At 52.2% G+C, this 17285-nt stretch overlaps 3 protein-coding genes and 1 pseudogene across 6 annotated transcripts in view; 2 read left to right on the top strand and 2 right to left on the bottom strand.

Annotated features, from left to right (window-relative positions):
• Positions 1-1731: 1731 nt before the first annotated feature.
• On the bottom strand, positions 1732-3421 carry LOC144577316 (uncharacterized protein C15orf39-like). The gene is made up of 2 exons (XM_078333842.1): positions 3266-3421; positions 1732-3147 (listed from the first exon to the last, which is right to left on the bottom strand). Exons 1-2 carry the CDS (start codon positions 3276-3278, stop codon positions 2780-2782), a joined length of 381 nt encoding a protein of 126 aa, XP_078189968.1. The 5' UTR covers positions 3279-3421; the 3' UTR covers positions 1732-2779.
• A 926-nt stretch (positions 3422-4347) lies between these two features.
• Positions 4348-5899, bottom strand: LOC144577311 (uncharacterized protein C15orf39-like; annotated as a pseudogene). Its single transcript, XR_013520842.1, has 2 exons — positions 5590-5899; positions 4348-5218 (listed from the first exon to the last, which is right to left on the bottom strand). The product of XR_013520842.1 is annotated as an uncharacterized protein C15orf39-like (transcript).
• Positions 5716-15202, top strand: LOC144577223 (uncharacterized). Its single transcript, XM_078333164.1, has 5 exons — positions 5716-5729; positions 5783-6940; positions 11586-11855; positions 12951-13015; positions 13952-15202. Exons 1-2 carry the CDS (start codon positions 5716-5718, stop codon positions 6633-6635), a joined length of 867 nt encoding a protein of 288 aa, XP_078189290.1. The 3' UTR covers positions 6636-6940; positions 11586-11855; positions 12951-13015; positions 13952-15202.
• Positions 14240-17285, top strand: part of LOC144576465 (uncharacterized) — a 21554-nt gene continuing 18508 nt past the window's right edge. The window contains exon 1 of one of the 3 annotated variants that reach the window (XM_078333810.1): positions 14240-16639. In XM_078333810.1, coding sequence (XP_078189936.1) covers positions 16615-16639 — 25 coding nt within the window. In that variant the 5' untranslated portion in view covers positions 14240-16614. The remainder of the gene's footprint in view (positions 16640-17285) is intronic. The other 2 variants (XM_078333809.1, XM_078333811.1) reach the window with 2 other exon arrangements.

Genomic DNA, 17285 nt, shown 5'->3' with positions numbered 1-17285 from the left:
CTTTGCCCTGGAGACTTCTTGAGGCTGCCACCTGGGACCCAGCCAGTAGACAGGCCACCTGGGACTCTCAGGAGTCTCTGTGGGAGAGGTGAGGGCTCCACTGAGCTCACAGAGAACTCTTAGGGGTGTGGGAGTGACCTTATGTCCCGTCAGTAGGAGGTGGACAGCCCAGGACACACTCCCTCAAGGGAGGTTGCTCCTCCATTCAAGACAGTGGCCATGGCCGGGCGCAGTGGCTCAAGCCTGTAATCCCAGCACTTTGGGAGGCTGAGGCGGGCAGATCACGAGGTCAAGAGATCGAGACCATCCTGGTCAACATGGTGAAACCCCGTCTCTACTAAAAACACAAAAATTAGCTGGGCACGGTGGCACGTGCCTGTAATACCAGCTACTCAGGAGGCTGAGGCAGAATTGTCTGAACCCAGGAGGCAGAGGTTGCGGTGAGCCGAGATCGCGCCATTGCACTCCAGCCTGGGTAACAAGAGCGAAACTCCGTCGCAAAAATAAAAGACAGTGGCCAAAATATAGGTGATGTGTGTCAGGCAAGCAGCAGGGCCACAGGTGTGCAGCAAGAGAGGGAGGGAGAGGAGGGAGGAGAAGGCGGAGGGAAGAGGAAGGATCTAAGGAAAAAGAAAGCACCTACTCCAGTCATGCGCTGGCCATGAGACAGACTGACAGAGCTGATGAGGCACCCATGTCGGCCCAGGGCCTGGGGGAGCCCCAGATTCAGAAACTCCACCTCCACTGCATTTCTTCCATCCCTGTAGGGGTAGCCTCACATGATCCCTCGTGGCTCACGCCCCCATTCCTCAGGTTGTGGGACTGAGTTTACGGGTTGCTCGATTTCTAGCCAGGCTTCTCAGCCCCGCCTGGGGATTTCCCTGCAGCAAACTCATCAAGACTCTGCATGCACGGTTCTGTCCACCCAGACCCCACTTTGCACATGACTTCCTAATTGTCTTCAAGGTCCAGTTTAGAAACCTCTTCTGGGTCCCAAGGACCCTCCCCCAGGTTGACACTGCAGTGGCCAATGTGTTGTGCTTACCTGTCCCCTCCACAGCCCAGGACTCTTCCTAGGCCAGTATGAACAGTATAAGGGGACAATGGCAGCTACCACTCCAAATCCCAGCCTAGTGTCAGGCCAGGCTGCTACAGGAGGGATGGCGCAGCTGGGCCCCACCACCAGGATGCCACACAAGTCTAACAATGACCCAATGGACTGGCCCCAGGCCCAGGTGGAGGGGGAAGACCGGCCCAGGAAGCTACCTTAGCTGCCCTGAGGACAAGCCTTTGAGGAAATCGAGCCCAGCTGGGGTAGGGTCTCTTTGAGGGTGGGCCCAGGAAACCACCCACCACTCACCCAAGCTGATGACAGTGGGCCGCATGGTCACCAGCAATGGGGAGGTTGGGAGTTCCACACAGACGGTGAAGGGCATGCTTGGCCCTGGGAGAGGGGCATGTGCTGGGGTCTAGTGACCAGCATTTCTCAACAGGCAGTAAGCCACCGACCCACCACCACCAGGACCCATGGGGTCCCAGGAGGGAGGGCTTTCCCGGAGCAAGTATGCATGGGAGAGGGGCCCACAGAGCCAGAGCTGGCCACTTGCTGGAGCAGGTGCTCAGCACCTTCTGGACTGGGAGCAGGGAGAGCAGCCTGAGAGCAAGGGGTAGGTACACAGTGACGAACATGAAAGCCACCACCCCACACACAGCCAGGCCCCACTTCCGAGCACAAGCCAGGTGCTTTAATGGCTGCCTCGAAGGCCCAGAGGCTCATCAACATCCCTTAAATAAGATCCAGAGCTCACCAGCCTCTGGCTCAACTCAGCCCTCCGAAGGCAGGTGGCTGCCAGTGGGCCTGGCTGATGGGTTCTGGCTTGGGGAGCAGCAGGGTCCTCAGTCCAGACGATCAGAGGCCTTCTGAGCCTGAGCTGCCATTCAGCCTGCCTGCACCAGTCCCCGAACCCCAGCAGCTGCTTCGCTCCTAGAAAATGCAAGTTTCCTGGGAGAATGCCTGGGGTGGGGGAGGCAGTTCAGGGAAGCACTGACATCGATTCAGGACAGGCCTGGGGCCTCCTGGGGTGGCAGTGGTAGCCCCAGAACAAGGACACCAGCTCCAGGCTGCATCCCTGCACCATCACTGGGGATTGGGAGTGGGCAGTGCAGGCTCCCTCAGGGAGCTCCAGGCTGGAGGGCTGGGGCCAACCCAACCCCAGGTGCTGGGGGTGAATCCTAAAGGTGTGAGTCACATCCACTGCATAAGGCACCACTCTTCGACAGCCACGTCCTAGAACACACGAAGACTTTCTATAGGAAGGTTCTCTGGCTCCGATTCTCCACCATCCCAGGGAGGAAGCAGAGACCAACCCGTGACGGAGTACGTGTCAGGCAGTATCCCCACGACAACCCTGTGAGGTAAGTGGCGTTGTCCCATTTTCCACGTGGGGAATGAGGGCTCAACAGAGCCCTCTGCTGTGTGACGTGTCTTGCCCAGGTCACGCAGCAAGAACACGAGCCGGGTTTCAAGCCCAGGCCTGTTGGGCTCCAGAGCCCATGTGTGTGTTCTCTAGGGAGAAACGGGAAGGAGTCCTTCCAATAAAGACCCTCATATGAAAAGCTCAGGGGCTCTCAGCCCACCCTGGGTGGGCCCCAGGGTCAGAGCTGGACCCCATCCAGGAGAGCAGCCATGGCCCCAGCATCCCCTCCTGGCCCAGGCAGCTGGGCAGGCAGAAGGAAGGCTGGAGAGTGACCGCCGTACACACGGCACCAGCAACCAGCGCTACAGGTGAGGGTTCTGGCTGTCCAGCAGCTGTGGGTGGGGCGAAGGCCGGTCTGGTCTTGAGGCCTTGTGGCCCCAGGTAGGCAGGGCCAGCCCATTGAGCCAGGTGGTCTCCAGCAGACTGCGGAAACCGGCCTTCAGCCTGCGGCCAGGTGGGCTGGTGCTGGCAGCAGGGGTAGCGGAGGCACCACAGGACTCTTTCCCAGCAGCTGCCTCTGCTTTCTCTGGGCCAGGCCTTGGTGGCTTCCTCCCTGGCTTCCTGACCTTGGGGGCCGGTGACTTCCGAGCCAGGGCAAGTTTCTCTGGCTCATATCTGGCCACAGTGGGCTCTGAGGGGGACACAGCTCCAGCCTCAGTGTCAAAGTCACCTGCAAAATGAACACATAGTCAGGTTGCAGACCCCGTACCCTCAGGTCCCACCTCCTGGCCTCCAGAGCCCCCCCATACAGTGCTTCTGCTCTGCCCCACATCAGGCTGGCATCACACCTCTTCCCCACATGTGCCTACTGGCCAGACCATCCAAGCCAAAAAGATGGGCTTCTCCGCAGGTGACCCCAGAGCTCTATCTGATGCAGGCACTGCTCAGGAGAGGCTGTTTGGGTACAAAGATGAGAGGAAAGGGGCTCAGCAGTTCAGGAACCATTGTCGTGGCCCAATACCCACTGTCCAGATGGGAAAACTAAGGCATGGGAACAGAGGGCCCTGCCATACATAAGACCGCCATCATCTTTATGCCAGCTCCAGAGCCAGAACCCAAGCCCAGGCCCAGGCACGGACTGCCCTAAAAGCCATGCTGGGGAGCGCAGGAACCTGGAAGAAAGGCAGGCCGGAATCACTGTCTAGGGGCACACACAGAAAGGAGCCCCCAAGGATGGGGGGAGGGAGTGAGAACAGGGGCAACACTATTCAGCCAGAGGCAGGAAGCCTGGTCCCAGTCACTTCCTTCCCAGGCCCCCGACTCTTGCAAGCTCCACTCGGAGCAGGCGGGGACTGTGTGGCGGCCAGACTCCACTGCCCACCAGGCAGCCCAGAAGACAAGGACCTGACCCTCTTTGGACCCCAGACAGCCCAACTGTATGGGGAAGAGGACTGAGCTGGGCAGCCCAGCCCTGAGTGATGCCTGACCCTCACACTCAGTGGTAACAGAACGCCTGAGCCTGGATTTCTTTTGCATCCCAGTAAGGCATCTGCTCCAATTCTGTAAATGTTCAGGGTTCAGGGATGCTAGTCAGCCAGGCTGCTGATCAGCATCTACATCTCACTGCCTCAGGCCCTTCTCCATCCTGACCAGGTAAGGGCCAGAGCAAGGCTGCTGCTATGGGGATGGAACTAGGAGGAACAGTTTCTACAGGAAGAGGCGGATGGAAGAGGGTGGCGGTGGAGGCCACAGGGAGAGTAGAACTAGAGGGGGCCTCAGGCCGTGATGCCAGGTGTACTGACGCAGGAGGGACAATGGCGGAATCCCGTCGGTCCCATCATCAGATCCCTAGCTGAAGAAGTGTGATCATACATACCACGGGACACTTCGGCAGTTGTGTGATCCTCCAGGACATTAAAAAAACAAGCTGGAGAATAGTAGACACAAGACGACGAGTAGAGGAAAAACAGACCACAAAACGACGCAGCCTATGGGCACTTTTGTGCCGTCAGGGCTGAGGACTGCAGAACCGCTCGGTCAGAAAGGCACCTGTGACCCTCAGGAGATCTCACGCATGAGGAGCTTTGTGAACAGGGGTGCCCTTCAATGACATGGAAAAGACTGAGGGTGGCGACTGAGGAAGGCTCAGGAGTATGATTTGGGATAAGTTCAGTGTGGGAAGAGACCTGGCGCAGAAGACCACTGCAGGCCGACACCACTGCAGGCCGAGAAGGTCAGGGTAAATGTCGGGCAGCTGGCGCAGCGCCAGCAGCTTCAGCATGCGTGAGGTACAGCCCGGTAGGGCGAGCTCCCGAAGTGCCCGCTCCTCCGACAGTGTGTTGGGCCGCAGCTCCACACGATGCTCCTGCAGCACATGGTCCACAGAAGCAGGTGGCAGCCGAGGGAAGAGCCGCTCCTTCACCAGGTGGATGGGCACGAAGATGGCGCCAGCTCACACCACGTGGGGGAAGGGGCACCGGTGGGTGCGATCGAAACACTGCAGCTGGGACAGCAGCTTAGCCAGCAGTCCCTGCACACCCTGGCAGTCCTGCCACGCAGCCTGGCCCCAGGGCCCAGCCGTCTCTAGCCACTCTCGAAGCTTCTCTGGAGGAGAGTGGGTCACTGAGCCTGAAATAGCATCACACAGCGAGGTGTGTAGTCCTGTAAAGTGCTGCTCCGGGGAGTCCTCTGCTGTGGAAGTAGATGCCGGAGCAGGGCCTGGAGCAGGGGCAGGGGCAGGGGCAGAGGAGGCCACAGCTGCGGCTGGAGGGCTGGGCAGTGCCAGAAGTCTGTCTCTTCCTCTGTAAAACAGGGATAATAGTATGTGCCTCATGGACCCTGGCAATGCTTCCGTAAAAGTAAGAGACAGCCAGAGAGAATGAGAGAGAAATGTGTATTTACGTATGACCAAGAATTGGAAATAAGAAGTATGTGAACAGAAACCAATACTCACTAGCTCGCCTCACAAAGTTCCTATTACAAAAGAAAGAAGAAATGCTAAAGTCTCTCACTTTCTAAACTACAACCATGGAAATAATGGCTGCTATGGTTTTTGTCCTTGTATACAAAGCAGAATCCCCGGTTTTCAGAAAATGATGGAACGGCGTCCTGCTTCAGACTTAGAATACAAGCGGGAGAGGAACAGGAAGTCAGAGATAGGTTTTGCTCTTACCTGCACAGTAGCTTCATTGGCGGTGTCCCAGGCGGTGACCGTGTCAGCGGCAGTCCGAGGCGTCTATGGTGCGTGGCCGGAGTCCCAGGCGCGGATGGCATTGGCGGCGCGGTCGGCGCCTCGGAAATGTCGCCGGTGCAGTAGGCTGATCGGAGGCACCCACGGCGCGGTCAGCGGTTGGGCGGCTTTCCAGCCGCTCACAGGGTCAGCGCCGTAATCGGCACAGTTCACGCTCCGGCGGCGTTAGCAGCGATGGAGGCGCGGTCCGCGCCAGCGGCGTCCAGGGGTGTCTATGGCGTCAGCGTGGTCCGCGCGTCAGTGACGTCAGTGGCGCGACCCCGGCGTCTACGGTGCGTCGGAGGCGTCCCAGGCGCGGAATGCATCGGCGGCGCGGTCGGCGCGTCGGGTATGTTGGCAGTGCAGTAAGCTGGTCGGGTGCATCCACGGCAGGGTTAGCGGTTCGGCGGCTTCCCAGCCGCTCACAAGGTCAGTGCCGTCGGTGGCGCGATTCGCGCTTGGACTGCGTCAGCGGCATTGGAGGCGCGATCCGCGCAGGTGGCGTGGGGGGGGGTGTTCTATGGCGTCAGCGTGGTCGGCGCGTCAGTGACGTCAGCGGCGCGATCCCGGCGTCTATGGTGCGTCGGAGGCGCGTTCGGCGCGTGCAGAATGTAGGCGATGCAGTAAGCTGGTCGGGTGCATCCATGGCGCGGTTAGCGGTTCGGCGGCTTCCCAGCCGCGCAAAAGGTCAGTGGCATCGGCGGCGCGGTATGCTGGTCGGGGACATCCGCGCCGCGGTCATCGGTTTGGCGGTGGGGTCCCCGGCGCTGACGGCGTCCGCGAGGTCTGCGGCGCGATGGTGGCGTCCCAGGAACGGTCACTACGTCGGGGGTGTACGCGCCGCGGTCTGCATAGTGGGCGTCTCTGGCATGTTGGGGATGTTCGCGGCGCGGTCGGCCTCTGCCACGCGAAGGCGACATCCGAGGCGCTGCGGCGGCGTCGCAGGCGCGGGTGGAATCAGCGGTGCAGTCGGCACGTCGGGAGTGTAGGTGGCGCGGTAGGCTCGGAGGCGGCCGCGAGTGGTCAGCGGGTCGGCGGAGTCCCAGGCGCCACAGCTTCAGTGGCGTCGGCGGCGCGGTCACGGTCAGCAGCGTCCAGAGGGTCTGCGGCGACCGCGCGTCGGGGGCGCCCAGAGAGTCTGTGGGGAGACAGCGGCGTCCGAGGCTCGGTCGGTGCGTCGGCAGTGACCGGGCATCAGCGTCGCGGTAGGCGCGGGCGGCTCAGTGGCGCGGGCCGGTGCGTCGGCGGCGCGCTAAGTGAAGCTTTACCGTGACGTCCAGGCAGCGTTTCCGAGGTGAGTGTCGCCGCGGGGCTGCGGTCGGGATCTGCACTGAAAGTTGTAGGTCTACTAGGAAGTCGAGGTTTAGGGGGAAGTCCACTCAGCCTTTCCGAGGTAAGGGCGCCGCGCCAAGCCGGGAGAGCGGTGAGTCCGGGAACAGAGGCGCACAGCTGGGTCGATGTGCGTGCCGGCGGCCTCCACAACTTTTGCTGTGCCAGAGGGGCGGGCGCGCCTGGCCCCCCGAGCGCTTAAGTTGCCTGCATTGGATTCCTAGCCTGCCACTGCCGGCCGCAGCCCTGCTCTCCTGTGCTCTGGGGAAGAAACTCGTGGGCGAGTCTTCCTGTGGCATCCCAGGAGGTGGAGGGATGGAGCAGCTTCGGTGGCACATCCTCCTCGATCTGGTGGAGGACATTGACCCTTTGCCCCACCTTGGAGGCCAGAAATTGGTTCCCTCTGGGGACCTGAGGGGCGGGAGATCTCAAGCCCCAAATTTGCAAAGTTGGGGTCTTTATTGGCCTCCGGGATTCCGCACCTGCCGCGGTCTCCAGCTTGGTGGGGGGCAAGCCAGGTGTGCCAGATCCAGGAAGCACTAGGGGAGCGTTTGTAGCCGTCGCTGAATCGCCTCAGGACTAGCGGGGCAAGCCTCAGATGACCCGCAGCATTTCCAGTAGGTTAGATTGTGGTGCTGCTGTTTGCGCTCCAAAGAGTTGCTGTGGTTTCCCTGTGTCTGTCTGCCTTGGGAGCTTCTCAGATCATCTGGGTTGGCATCCTCTCACAGAAGAGTTAAGCAAGACTTCCGGAATGCTTTCCTCCATTTCCTTCTGTGTTTTGCTGGTAAAGCTGCTTTCAAAAGGAAGTATTTTCTTGCAGTGCTATCTTTTCTTTGACTCCCAGTGCTTGACAAAGTTAAAGAAAAGTAATCTGCTGGTAGTTTTCATCTTTGTTCTGAGCTGATACGCGTTAGTAGCTTTCTTTTGTTTTTAAATTTTATTGGTAAAATTTCAGCTGTGAACCAGAAGCTCGTTTTTTCTCTTCTAAAACGGTAGCTTTAAGATTTCTGAGACCTTTGTGTCAAAGAAGTCTTGGGAAAGTTACTCAAGTCTACAGAGGAAGCTCACAATTTTAAATGTACAGGTGGTCCCGGGACCGTGGATCACACCTGTAATCCCAGCACTTCCGGAGACCAAGGTGAGCAGATCAGTTGACCCCAGGAGTTCCAGACCAGCCTGGGCAACGTAGCAAACCCCGTCTCTACTGAAAAGACAAAAATCAGCTGTGTGTGGTGGTGTGTGCCTGTAGTCCTAGCTACCCGGCAGGCTGAGATGGGAGGTTGAGATTACAGTGAGCCATGATTATGCCAGTGCACTCAGGCCTGGATGGCAGAGTGAGAGCCCGTCTCAAGAAAAGAAAAGAAATACAGGTAATGAATTTACACTAAGTAAATTTCACTACGTATCAAGAAATAGAACATTTCCAGATTGGTGTATAAATGTAGGAGTGGCATTGTTGGTTTTAGAGGTATGTGAATGACAAAACTTTAGTATCAGTTATTGTTGATCATTTTCACAAAGTGGTTGTACCGCTTAGCTGGGAATATTCTGGTTACCCCACATCTTTGCTTATTCTTGTCCATTCAAAATTATTTTGCCATTCTAGTAGAGGTGCAGTAATATATCAGTGTAGTTTCATTTTGCATTTTCCTGGCATTGAGATTGTGTATTTTTATTGCCATTTATATGTCCTCTTTTGTGAAGTGCCTGTTCAATCTTCGTATCCTGTTTTCATTGATATGCTTGTTTTTCTGTTAATTCCTAATACTTTATTCTGGATGTGTCTCCTTTTTAGGATATATATGTATTATATGTATTACATTTCTCGGTTTTTCAAACTGTAGCATGCCTTTTCACTCTTTTAATGGTGTTTTTATGTGAATGGAGATTCTTCAGTTTTCTTTTGTTTTTGAGGCAGGATCTCATTCTGTTTTTCAGGCTGCAGTGCAGTGGCACAATCACAGCTCAGTGTAACCTCCACCTCCCAAGCTAGGCTCAAGAGATTCTCCTGCCTGAGCCCCCAAGTAGCTGGGACCTACAAGGGAGCACCATTATGCTCAGCTCTTTTTTGTATTTTTAGTAGACATTGGGTTTTAACACGTTGCATAGGCTGGTCTGGAATTCCTGGGATCAAGTGATAGTACCTGCCTTGGCCTCCCAAAGCGTAGGGATTACAGTCATGAGCCAGTGTACCCAGCCTGAGTTTCTTAATTTTAATGAAATTATACTTGATCAATCTTTTCGTTTACGGTGACTGCGTTTTGTGTCCTGTTAATCAATGCCTAACCTAAGAATTTGAAAACTTAATCTCATAGCAATTTTAGTTTAGTTTATGCTTCCCCACCCCCCACCCCTATGCCCCAGATAGGCTGTCACTCTATTGCCCTGGCTGGAGGGCAGTGGCATAATCTCAGCTCACTGCAACCTCCACTTCCTGGCTCAGGCAATCTTCCCCACTCAGCCTCCTGAGTACCTGAGACCATAGGCATGTGCCACCATGCCTGGCTAAGTTTGGTTTTTTTGTAGAGATGGGGATTCACCATTTTCCCAGGTTGGTCTCAAACTCTTGGGCTCAAGTAGTCTGCCCGCTTCAGCCTCCCAGAGGGCTAGGATTCGAGCCAACCCACCCACCCATGATTCACTTTTTACTACATGGATGTGACTGACAGCTTGATCCAGAACCATGTATGGAGAAGACCATCTTTGTCCTTCTGCGCTGTGTAGCGCTTTTGTTCATCAATTGGATGGCTGTATGGTCATCTGATTGAGGAAATCAGTGTGGGTCTGTTCCTGGACCAACCTGGGCAGCATAGCAAGATCCAGTCTCTACAAAAAATAATAAAGAATAAAGAAATACATGACATTTTTTAAGTGGGTAGAGCAGATGGAGTCATAGGTGGTAATTTATAAACTATTGTCAATTTCTTGGCTACATAGAGGTGTTGGTAAGTGAGATCTGTGGGGAGTTCAGGCAAAATGTATTAAGTGAATTCTTTGGTGTTCAGAATGATTGCTAGATGTTCCTTGTGACTTCAGTTAGATGTTATTTGCGTATCACAGAGCTACAGGTTTTATTCTCTTTTTATTTATTTGTCTTTAAACATTTTTACAATCTTCCTGTCAAGGCAGTACCTCTTTTATACTTAATTGTTCTTAGGTATGCTTAATCACCAGGAAAATTTTATGGATCATACCTAACTGTTAAGCCACTTAAAGGGCTGATGTGATGTAATGTACACGATAGGATTCTACATAATAGTTTCACGAGTATATCGATTAAATTGTTTCTTCTTCTCCTTTTTTTTTCTCCTTGAGACAGGGTCTGGCTCTGTTGCCGAGGCTGGAGTACAGTGGTGTAGTGGTATGATCGTGGCTCACTGCAGCTTTGACCTCTCAGGCTCAAGCAGCCTCCCACCTCAGCCTTCTTAAGTAGCAGGGACTACAGGCATGCACCACCATGCCTGGCTAATTTTGTATCTTTTGTATGCAGGGTCTTCCTATGGTGCCCAGACTGGTTTGAAACTCCTGGGTTGAAATGATCCTCCCACCTTGTCATCCCAAAGTTGTTGGTATTACAGGTGTGAGCTATCACACCTGGCCATTTTAGTTTTAATAATTTTATATTTTTGTAACTTAGAATATTTACTAAGTCTATTTAATTTATGAATATGATATTCATTATGGTTGTTTTGTATGCATTTAATCTCATTTTAATATAAGGTCTTGGAAATCAGAGATGTTGTTTCTTATTTGGTACCGTGTTCTCAGTACTTGACCTTGCCTGGTATGATACAGTTATTGAAACAGTTGTTAAATGAATGAATGAACCACATTCATAAATTCTCCAAGTATCACAGCGTTCACCATCTAACGAATAAAAGAGCTTGTCTAGAGTAGAGTCACAGTTAACCTGCCATACAAGGAAATGTCAATGAAAATCGACCTTTGTATGTGTAGCTGCTAAGATTTGGGGGCTTTTGTTACTGCAGCATAAACTAGCGAAGCTCAGTGAGATGGCAGATAGAATACACACACACACACACACACACACACACACACACACACACACACACGTATATAAATAGACCGGATGGACCAGTAGATGAGATTCCAAAGATAATTCATTCAGCATTAACTAACCACACCTACACTCTTAATTTCCTAACAGAATGAATGCAATTCCTGTTCACTAAGATCTGCCTCCAAGAGTACTTTGTGAAAACTTCTCTGGGTATGCAAGTATTTAATCAGGACCTTTTCTTTTTCCTCCTGCAGGTTGGAGTGCAATGGTGCCATCATAGCTCACTGTAACATCTAACTCAAGGCTCAAGGAATTCTCCTACCTCAGTCTCCCAAGTAGCTGAGACTGCACGTGTGCACCACCATGCTTGGCTAATTTTTTTTTTCCAGAGACAGGGTCTTACTATGTTGCCCAGGCTGGTCAAGAGTGTTGATTGCATACGACAGAAACCCAGCCAACCCTAGTTCCCGCCACCCTTCAGTCTGCTCCTTTCTTAGTCTTCCGAGTCTCAACAAATGGCAGTTTCATCCTTCACGTTGCCCAAGCCCCAAATCTTAATGTTAACCTTGATTTCTCTTTTATGTCATAGCTTATATGAAGGCCAATCATGTTCAGACCCTGGCGGAGGTTCTTGCTGACCCAGGCTCTCACCGGCACATTGTCCTTTACTGTCCTCCTGAGGGCGTCTGAGCTTCAATGCTGTGTGCTCTGGGCCTCCATGCTGGGGCACCACCGACTCTCGGTGTCCAGGGCTTCCAGTGGACTCTCCGAGGCACTGATGTAGAATCTTCCCCATTCAGCGCACCAAGAGCAGCCTCCCACGGTGTGGGGTGACATGAAGAGCTGTCAGATCCAACAGGTAAAAATCATGAGGCACTGCCAGCTGGTTGGGGTCAGAGAGTCCTCTCTCTATTGGGATTCAGATGAGAAGGGAAGATTCCTTAGGCCCTAAACATCGCAGCATGACCAGCGTGTGCCACCGACGAGATGTAGTGCATGGTCAGGTGGAAGTTATTTGACTTCAGAAGAGGACGGTTTCTCTTTAGGCCTTTTTCTCAGTCCTTCTCCTCTCTCTTCCCCCTCACCCCCTAGTCTCCATCCCCATTTGTCTCTCTTTTCACCTGCTTTCTCCTCTTCAGCTTTCATGGTTCTCCCGTCCACCCACATTTTCCAGGCTAAGGCCCCTGCACTGTCCTGGGTGGGGAGATGTGTCTGGATTTAGGCGGTGCCTCTAGATGTGTCCAGGATGGGGAAACATGGCTCGGCTGCCTGTATAATCGTTTCAGAGTGTGGCCACTTTTGAAGGCCTTTCAATATCCCATTCTAGAATGGTGTGGGACTTAAAATTGATGGGCCACTGTGGAATTCTTGGTTCCTCAGGACCTTGTGGTGGATGCCGTCTTTCACTGAGCATTCACAGGGTGGCTGTTGGTGCCAGGCCCTGCTCTGGGCTAGGGGCACCATAATGAGTAAATACCAGGTCGCTATCCCATGGAACCCACCACTGCAGGCATCAAGAGGGGGAGAAAGAAAGCGATGTGGCCTGTTTGTGTCCTTCTCATATGGTCACCTGCCAGGTCCTGGGGGAGTGGGAGCCAGTGCAAGGAGAGAAGCCCAGTGAGAAAGGCAAAGGGACGATGTCAGACCCAGGGGCTAAGACCCCCACCTGCAGCCAGGTAGCTTCTGGAGTGGATGAGGAGCAGCAGGAAAGGTCGTGGCCTGGTGTTGAGGGGGTTCACTGTTTCATCTCATTCCTGTGGGTGCCAGAACTTATCCAAAGGGAAGACTCAGTGTCTCTAGCAATAGCAGGTCAGAGACAGAAAGTGTCCCAGAGAAGCAGGAAGGATTGTACACCATGGACACGGTGTATGGTTTTATAGTAGTGCCTCTCTCTCTCTCCCTCCCCCCCCCCTCTCTCTCTCTGTCTCCCCCCCTCCCCCCCTCTTTCCCTTAGATTTCGTGTTCCTGTTAATGGAAAATATCGGTGGTGTAAGTTCCCCTGGATCTCCTCATCTTCATGTAAGTTTGTCTGTTCCCCCATCCCTCCCTTGTTTCCTTCTTTTCCTTCCTTCCTGAGTTTTTTGATCAGGGTCCTGTGAGGCTAAAATCCAGGAATGGCCTGGGAATGCTTTTTCTCTAGAGCTCAGGCCATTTTTCTGAGTTCACTACATGTATTGAAAGAGTTTGTATTCTTGTTCGTGGAGGACTGAGGGCCCTTTTTCTGTGCTGGCTGTCAGCCAGGAGACACTCTGACTTCAAATGCTACCTGCTTTTCTCCTTACCTGTCTTTTCCATCTTTCAACCAATCACAACTCATGGAGTCCTTCTCAGGCGCCTCCCTTCTCTGCCTCCAGGCTCTGCGTTTTTTTTCTATCATTTTTGAACACATTTTATTTTTCTTCTTCCCCACCTCTTTTGGTTCTTCCCCTTTCCCCTCATGGCAGCATTCTCCACTTAATCCTTGTTACATCATCCCCAGAAGAATTGGTCAGATATTGCCTGTGTCACAGTCCTGAGCATCTTTAGGAGGGGCTGTCCTTGTGAGCCTGTGCTCCTCTTCACTGTCCTGAGTTCTCACAGTCATGATTGCTTTCAGCTGACCTGGCTGGCTCAGGAGAAAAACCTAAGACTTTGGAGTCCCAGAACCCATCTCTGCTCTCTCTATCTCCAAGAAAGGAAGAAAACAACAGGGATCTTCCTGGAGAAATGGCCCATGTGAGGGCCTGGACTCTCCAGCAGTTAACAGCAGAGGAATCTTTCTGAGGAAGAATGGAGGAGCTGAGAGCCCAGGCCAGGAAAGCAGGGTTGTGTGAAACACTCTTTAATCCTGTGTGCTCCCTGCCCCAATCTAGCAGCTAGTGAGTGACAGCTGACCGAGTATAAATGCCAGGACTATAGAACTGTGATAAAGGGTTTGTCCAAGGAAAGGGGCTTTTACTGTTTTTGTTTTCACAGAGGAAATTGGTATTTCTATTCTAAAGTTTTCTGAAAGTCAGCAGTGAGCTTCTGGAGGGTGAGTTACCTGCTCTGCACAGGGAGGCTGAGGCCAAGGCTTGTGTGTGGGCTCTGCTGTCACCAAGAGGTGAGGGTGCCTGGGAGAGTCTTAGTCTTTCTGGGTTTCAGGTTCCTCATGGGTAAGGTAGGGGCTTATTGTACCTCTCTGAGGTCCCTTCCTACTCTGTTTCTCTGAGTCTCCGAGGAATTGAGATGGTTTTCAGTGCTCCCTGGGACCGTCGGCCGAGACCTGACTGTGTGTGTCTCCTGCAGGAGCCTGAGCTGAGTCTACATCCTGAAATCCCAGAGCTGAGGAAAGAAAGAAAGTCAGCAAGTTTAGGGGATGAGAATAATCCACAAAGGATAAGCCATTGATAGATGAAAACCAAAGAAGGGGAGAATAAGGACAAACTGGGACAGAAGCCTCAGGGGAAATGGGCAATGCCTATGATCACTTAAATTCTCAGGAAGCAGCATGAGCTGAGCAGTGGGGACTGAGAGAGAAACTACTCCACAGGAATCTCCTGCCTCTGGCCAGGGAGAGCCATAGGGTAGATCAGAGCTGGTTTATAGTGAGGGGCAGCTTCAACTCCAGGAGGGGGAGGATGTGACCATGAGCCCCCCTCCCTCAGACCCAGGAGCCTCGACCTCGGGGCTGCCGTAGCAGTGGATGCTCTTCAGGTCACTGTGGGTTCGAGGGAATAACCGTGCTTAGAGAAGGGTTGGAGGTGTTCATTCTTACACCGAACAGCTCTGCCCTAGGTCAGGCGCCAGAGTAAGTGTCCCTCGCTTGTATGTGAAGCAGTGATACTTTACTATTCTTCTGCACCTTCAGTTGAGGGAAGTTTCTCATAAATTTTTATTGAGTATTTAATTTTCTTTATACTGTGCTAAGCACTTGGGATTCAGCTATTTAATGTCTCCAAAGAAAAGCCAGTGAGTGGAAGAACACAAATATCATTTCAACAAGATACAGTAGTTCTAACCAACTGAGGTATTGTGGCAGCCCAGAGGCTGGGAAGGTATGTCAGAGGACATTGCTCCTAATGACAGGGGGAAGCATAAGAGAACATTTTCAGATTGGCCAGGCCTGGTGGCTAATACCTATAATCCCAGCACTTTGGGAGGCCGAGGCGGGTGGATCAGAAGGTCAAGAGATCGAGACTCTCCTGGTTAACATGGCGAAACCCCATCTCTACTGAAAATACAAAAGCAGTAGCTGGGCATGGTGGTGCGTGCCTGTAGTCCCAGCTACTTGGGAGGCTGAGGCAGGAGAATTGCTTGAACCCAGGAGGTGGAGGTTGCAATGAGCTGAGATCACACCATTACACTGAAGCCTGGGTAACTAGAGCAAAACTCTGCCTCAAAAAAAAAAAAAAAAAAAATTTCTGAACAGGCTAGCCTTCCTTCAAGCTCCCACAGGAGAGGATCCTGGGGCAGGGACGGTGTAGGGCAGGCACCTCTCTAGAGAAGGGGATTTGCAGCATTCTGAGGGAAGGAGAATCCTTAGTAGACACTGGTGACAGAAATGTAGGCGAAAGGGTCAGAGGTTTGTAATCAATTTTATTCAGTCATGGATGAACACTGCTGAGAGACCCGTCTGTGCTGGGCCCTTAGCTGAGAACCATGACCACAGAGGTGAGTAAAATAGGATCCCAGCTTTCACACAATTCTCAGTCTAGTGACTGGTGATTGATGAGAAGTGTAGTCATGGTGGGTTCATTGGAACCAGTGGCCGATGCTGCATGAGATGACCTCAGTGTATGGCCTAAGCCAGTGATTCTGGACTTCAGCCATATTTCAGCATCCTGAGGTACAGTGCACCAATACCTCTGCTCCATGTTGAGTCAAAGCAGTTAACACAGCCAAGGTTTTCAGAAGACACTGATGATATCAGTAGCTATTGACTGTTTCCAGCTGGGCAAACAAAGAAGTAAATTTAATAAGTCTTCTAAATTTGTTCTTGCCATGATGATAAATAAGTTGATCTTGATAATGAATGAAATTCTGGCAAATTAATTATAACTTGCCATAATGAGAAATAACTTTATGCTGAGTACAGCAGACACACAAGCCCTTGGGGACACATGCCTGAGGATTCTGATGAGGATATTATGTCTAAATATGTACACGTTTGGACCTACAGTCCAGCTTTGAAACAATGGAAGACCTAGTTTCAAATTCAAGGTTTCTTTGAGTAGAAATTCACTTTACCTCTCTTTGCATGGCAATGGGGCCAATCTTCCCTAAGGTGCCCCTTACAAGAAAAGAAATCATGCTGGTAAGATTCCAGACTTCAGCAGACATGGGTAAGTAAGGAAGTCTTACAAATGTATTCTAGCCACCTAGTGAGAAATCAGAAATTTAGCAAGTTCACTCACATGTAGGACAGTTGTGTGCACTAGATCAGAGGCCCTGCTACATGAAGAATAGAGCCCTAACAAGGGAAAGTATTTCTTCCCATCCTAGGACATCACTGCCAACTTCAGGGAAGTGGGAACACAACCGCCTGCCTTAGGGTATGGGTTACTTTTGTGCCTGGAATGTGTCTGATATCCTGCTACCTGTACCCATTTCAGGGAGCCTTGGGAGGAGCCTGAATCACTGATGGAATTGGACTGTGCATGGAGATGGTTGAGCAAGATGAGGGTAAGTGCCGGGGCATGGCCAGGTCATACTGGGAGACAATGAGCAGCACTGATGCGGACAAAGATAAAGTCAACAGTTTGTGCTTCAGCATCAAAAACTCAAACCAAGCCAGGCGCAGTGGCTCACGCCTAGAATCCCAGCACTTTGGGAGGCCGAGGCGGGTGGATCACGAGGTCAAGAGATCGAGACCATTCTGGTCAACAAGGTGAATCCCCATCTCTACTAAAACTACAAAAATTAGCTGGGCATGGTGGTGCGCGCCTGTAGTTTCAGCTACTCGGGAGGCTGAGGCAGGAGAATTGCTTGAACCCAGGAGGCGGAGGTTGCGGTGGGCCGAGATCGTGCCATTGCACTCCAGTCTGGGTGACAACAGCGAAACTCTGTCTCAAAAAAATAAAAAAAAAATCAAACAAAAAAGGAATTTGCTTTTAGTAATAAGTATTTTTCTATTTACATCAGAATTTAATCTCAAATCATAAAAATAGTAAGTCCAGGGCATAAAACCTAAACCATAGCTCATAGTTATTCTTTCTTAATGGAGGTATCAGTAAAATCTTCTTCATAAAACATACATTGTGGTTATAAAAAGGCAAAAGTTGACCAGGTGCAGTGGCTCATGCCAGCAGTCCCAGCACTTTGGGAGGCC

The sequence above is a fragment of the Callithrix jacchus genome, chromosome 8 (genome assembly GCF_049354715.1).
Source record: "Callithrix jacchus isolate 240 chromosome 8, calJac240_pri, whole genome shotgun sequence".
NCBI lineage: Eukaryota > Metazoa > Chordata > Mammalia > Primates > Cebidae > Callithrix > Callithrix jacchus.
The sequence above is the reverse complement of the archived record's forward strand: the minus strand, read 5'-3'. Positions and strand labels throughout refer to the sequence as shown.